General features: G+C 36.0%; 1 protein-coding gene across 23 annotated transcripts in view; it reads left to right on the forward strand.

The window, feature by feature from the left end:
* The window catches only part of EBF3 (EBF transcription factor 3), a 133692-nt gene that overhangs the window by 95454 nt on the left and 33238 nt on the right, over positions 1–5000 (forward strand). For 12 of the 23 annotated variants that reach the window (XM_065552204.1, XM_065552210.1, XM_065552199.1 and 9 more), the window contains exons 9-10: positions 28–158; positions 677–803. In XM_065552204.1, coding sequence (XP_065408276.1) covers positions 28–158; positions 677–803 — 258 coding nt within the window. Of the gene's footprint in view, positions 1–24; positions 159–676; positions 804–5000 lie in introns of all 23 variants that reach the window. The other 11 variants (XM_065552197.1, XM_065552209.1, XM_065552198.1 and 8 more) reach the window with 1 other exon arrangement.

Raw genomic sequence — 5000 nt, forward strand, 5'->3', positions numbered from 1 at the left:
TCTTGATTTTCTATCTTGTACAAGCAGCTACTCCGTGCATAAAGGCCATCAGTCCTAGTGAAGGCTGGACTACTGGTGGGGCCACAGTCATCATAATTGGAGACAACTTCTTTGATGGCTTGCAAGTTGTATTTGGAACTATGTTGGTCTGGAGTGAGGTAAGCTATCTAAATTGGTGGGCTTTGAACTGTAACATTTTTTCATGAATGATTTTAACAAGCTGTCAATAGTCTATTGACATGAGGTATCATGAGATTTTATTTCAAAGTGCCTTTTTAACCATGAATTCTTATGTGGCAATAGACTGACTCTAGAGAAATATACTTGAGGCACATCATGGCCCTCTAGTGGAAGACATGCTATAGGAGGTCTCACAATACAATTAAACAATTAGTGTTAAAAATTACTAGAAGCAGACTTAAGGAGACATATGGAGGCAATTTTCATATGAATGATGCCCTGTGGCCTTTCCTGCAAACTAAAACCAAGGCTCATTTGCAGATATTTCCCTTAAAAAACACTATAGAACCCTGATCTTGTATGTGACAGCAAAAAGGTAGAGTTTGGGGATGATGGTCCAATTTAAACTCATTTTAGTAATTATATCCAACTGGCAAGCATGAGTCTTATCACTACCATCATGATTTAAACTATGTTTACTGTATGATTTTTATAGCTGATAACACCCCATGCCATCAGAGTTCAAACCCCACCACGGCACATTCCTGGAGTTGTTGAAGTAACTCTCTCCTACAAATCCAAGCAGTTCTGTAAAGGTGCTCCTGGACGATTTGTCTACACTGGTAAGTGTAAAGTTCAGAGTAATATCTCCCCTCTCTTACAGATACAGATTAGATTAGAATATAACCGTGGTACATTCACAATATTGGGTCTGTCAGCATTTACAGAGTGGTTGACTAATAGTGGACAAAGCTCAGAATAACTCAGAAGCTCAGATCAGGGAAGCACCCAAAAGCTCCAATGCCTATCTGAACTGCTTCAGTCTGGAAAATTGGTCTTGATATCTTGAGATCAGGCTCTCTGTCACAAGATGCCTGATACTTCCAGATTCCAGTTTTATATATAGATATCAACAGCATTTCCCACTCTGTTCCAGCCAGAAACAGGAAGTGAAGAAGTACTCAGCAGCGAACAATACTTTTTTAGAAAAGTTCTCCAAACTTTTTTGAACCTCAGTAATGGTTCAGTTAAAGTTTAGGGCAATGGTTCAGGTATTTCTTATTATATCCAAACCACTTCATCCATCCCGATTAATAACTTGGCTGTAAAAATTCTCTCAGAGATGAAACTTGGCACAAAAAGTTTGCAGCCTGGAAGTCATTTGTTTAAACCAAATTTCTCTTAAACATGTTTGATTTTAAGTTTCAAGAGCACAAGGAAAAAATTGAAGTTTTGTGGTTACAAATGTTTCTGAACTCAAAAGAATTCATCTTTTAAATGAAACATTTCTGGCTTTTTGTCTAAAATATGGACTAAGTTCTTTTGGCATTTAAAAAAATGAATCCAACTAAGATATTGAGATGAAAAAAGCTGATATTCACATGAATGGTAATCACATTCATAATTTTTTTAAGTTAATGATTTGACGTAGTAGGTCCATAATACACACATGCTTACTATTGCAAATGTTCATGTGTGTATTATGAATTGTTCTGTTGTGTCACACACATCTTTAAAAATAAACATCAAAGAGTTCTTAAATGTTTATTTGATAAATTGATAGAATGTAGTGACTCTGGGAGAGATTTTAGGCCCAGATCCTCCAATGTATTTAGGCACCTAAGTCCCATAGATATGGGCTGAAGTGGGACTTAATTGATGACTAAGGGCATTAAGGGAGTGCCTAAAAAACCTTTGAGGATCTGGGCCTTAAAGCCTACTCGGTAAATAATGTGCTTTTCATAAAAACACTTTAGATTGGTATTTTCCCCATAGGCCATAACTGTTTCTGTCTAATTGTTTTGATCTTGCTGGAAAAAATGTGTATTTGGGGTACTTTTGAAAACTATGAGCAGATTATTGAGACTTTTAAAAACAATTATTGTTTTAGGAATCCAAGCCTGCTCACACTGAAGTCAATAGGAGTTTTGCCATTAGCTTCAGTGGGATCAGGATTGAGCCTTTAGTATGAATATTGTGCTCATGAAAGGTGCTGGATTGATAGCCGTGGAGACTGAAGTCCTCCATCTATCCACAAAACAGGCACAACCTGGGCAGGAGCAGTGTAAGTTTTCCCTCCAGTGTACCTCAGCTCTGATCTGGAAGGACCCACCTCCACGGGTGAGAGGATATTTAAGTCTCCCTGTCTGTTCAGTTCTTGGCTTTTCTGCTGAGACTGTCAAGAAGGGTGCCAAATGCGGTGGTGGTGGTTTTGGTGATATTGACCTCTCTACAATGCGAACGTTGCCTAAGACCACCATCTTATTCATATGGTATGCTAAGCAGATGGTAACTGCAAAGCTGGCTGGGGTTGAATGGGCTACCTATAGGCAACTGGCTAATCCAGTCATGATTATAGAGTCTTTAAAAATATTATGATACACACAAATGAAATCAGTCCACATAAAGCTACAGTAAAACATCATGGAAGTATATGATTCAATTATCTTAGCTGCAGGGAATTAATATTGGAATTCTAGCTTCATACTTTAACTAACTGTTGTTACCAGGTATTTGTGCAGTGGTCTCCAAACAATGACTAGTTATTTTGCTCTGTAAGCAACAGTATTCAGCAAAGTAAAGTGAATTAACTACAAATGTTAGACTAAACTCCAGTTTCTTCAGCTATTGTAAATTGATGTAGTTCCATTGTCTGCAACAGAGCTATGTTGATTTACACCAGATGAGCATCTGTCCCTAAATATTCAGTCTTACTTTTGACTTTCCTTATATTAATAGCTCTAAGTAATTCCATAAATTGTTATTTTAATGTAAATTTCCATAGGTTAAATTAAAAGTGCAAAAATAAATGAAGTTTTAGAAAGGAGCCATTTACTTTTCCTACCCTGGAGTTCTCTTTCACCAGGATTCATAGGGACATTTTAAATAAAGATGTTTAAATGAATCATCAAAGTTTCCATAACTGCTGTTGCTCCAATTAATTTACTGCGAAAATAAAATAAAATAAAATAAAATAAAAATTTTAACAGAAATATACATTTCAAACACTTTGTAAGGGATACAGAAGCCTATATGTCAACAAAAAGTAAAAAGAAAGGTAGGGTCAGAGCCTGTCTGACCTGGAAACTTCTGTCTGATTTGCATTGCCCCTAAATTGATGGGGACAATGAGATAATGATTGGAAATTACACTCACCATTGAAAACTGAGCCAAGCCTCACTGTATTTCACAATATGAAAATTATGTGGCCCTATAGTAAGGAGGGGCTGAATCCCCAGGGCATCTGTTTCCCATCAGTGTCCCACCATGCTTGCAGTCTGGCTTGGCACTCTAACATTTAACCTTCTCAGCATGAGGTGGACCATAGGGCAACGAGGCTGCAGAATAATGAAACAAGAGTGTAGTGTGGAGTACAAAGCCTTTGTAAAGTATAGAAGTTGAGACATTAAATGATCTGTGTACTGTGATATGAAAGTACCAGATTTTTCAAAAACAGGCCCTATTAGTCACACATAGTAAGGATACTGTGCTGTTTCTCAGCAGGCTAAGGGAAGGCCTATCCCCATCTATCCATGCCTTTTTGCCCACTGCTTTCAAGTATTATAAAGATACAATTACCTTGGGAGATTGTGGCAGTTCAGTTGATTAGCACGGTGAATTAAAAGAATGAGTCACAAATGACATGTCCAGCTCTTCTCTACTAGTCCTTTGTATTCCCAGTATACCTCACCCCTGTTGTAAGGAGGTCAAAAATTAGAGAGAGATAACAATTTTCAAGCAGCTAGCACTTAGGAGCAGAATTAACAATCATTCTGTATGTAATTGCCAGTTAATAGTAAATTGCCTTCCAGACTGTAAAATGCAATATAAACTGGTGGGCACCTAAAATTAAATTAATGAGATATTTGCTGCATTTAAAAGTGAATAGTGCAAATTAATAACTGAATGCAATACTTGTTTTAATATTTGCCTAATAGTGTATCATTTGCTTGTTTAATAGTAATTAAAATAGTCCTTACCTGAAAAATTCTCTGCATAGTTAAATTGAGCAATTCTGTACAGGTTAGAGTAATCATTTTACTGGTAGAAGTCTTCTAGGTTCTTAAATTAAATATCAGAGATTATTTTTTAATTAGAATATGAGCATTGCAATGTTATTTGATTAAGGCAAATTGTGATTTGTATGCTTCTAAATGAAATTATGTTACAGTGGAAACTACTTTTATGCATACGTTTTAAAGGTGTGAGGAATTATTTTATGTGTTCACTTTAAGAAACCAGTAGCGTGTTTGCACTGTATTTATGCAAGTGTACTACTATTTTCTTAAAGTGCACATTTTGCATAAAGGTTTCCTACTAAACAAAAGAAATTCAAGCCAATTGATATTAGTATTTCTTCAAACAAAGGTCCTCAGCATACCATGAATATACTCATTTAGAACTTTTAATGCTGACCTTTTCCACCCAAATATTTTTGTAACCTTCCCTCATTTTGGTAACTTCTTTTGCTCAATTAGAGAAATTACCATAAATTACTTAGAATGAACATGTAGGTTTGCAGTATACTGATCCGAGTTGCTAAACAAGGTATTGGCATTCAAAAGTAAACATGTCCAAAATGGACACAGAAAAAGCTTGAATGTTGAATACATGGAACCATCCCCAGGTCTGCAATACATTTACTAGATGTGAACATAAAAATTATTATTTCTGCATAAAGACTTGCATTCAATTTTAGGTTTATGAAATCATTACTCAACCAATAATTGTTCACAATTTGTGTTCCTTCTGATAAAGTATTTATGGGGGGAAAAGTTAGATTCTTCTTCAACACTAGCACAATATCAAGGGGAAAAAAC

Source organism: Chrysemys picta, chromosome 7 (assembly GCF_011386835.1).
Source record: "Chrysemys picta bellii isolate R12L10 chromosome 7, ASM1138683v2, whole genome shotgun sequence".
NCBI classification, from domain to species: Eukaryota; Metazoa; Chordata; order Testudines; family Emydidae; genus Chrysemys; species Chrysemys picta.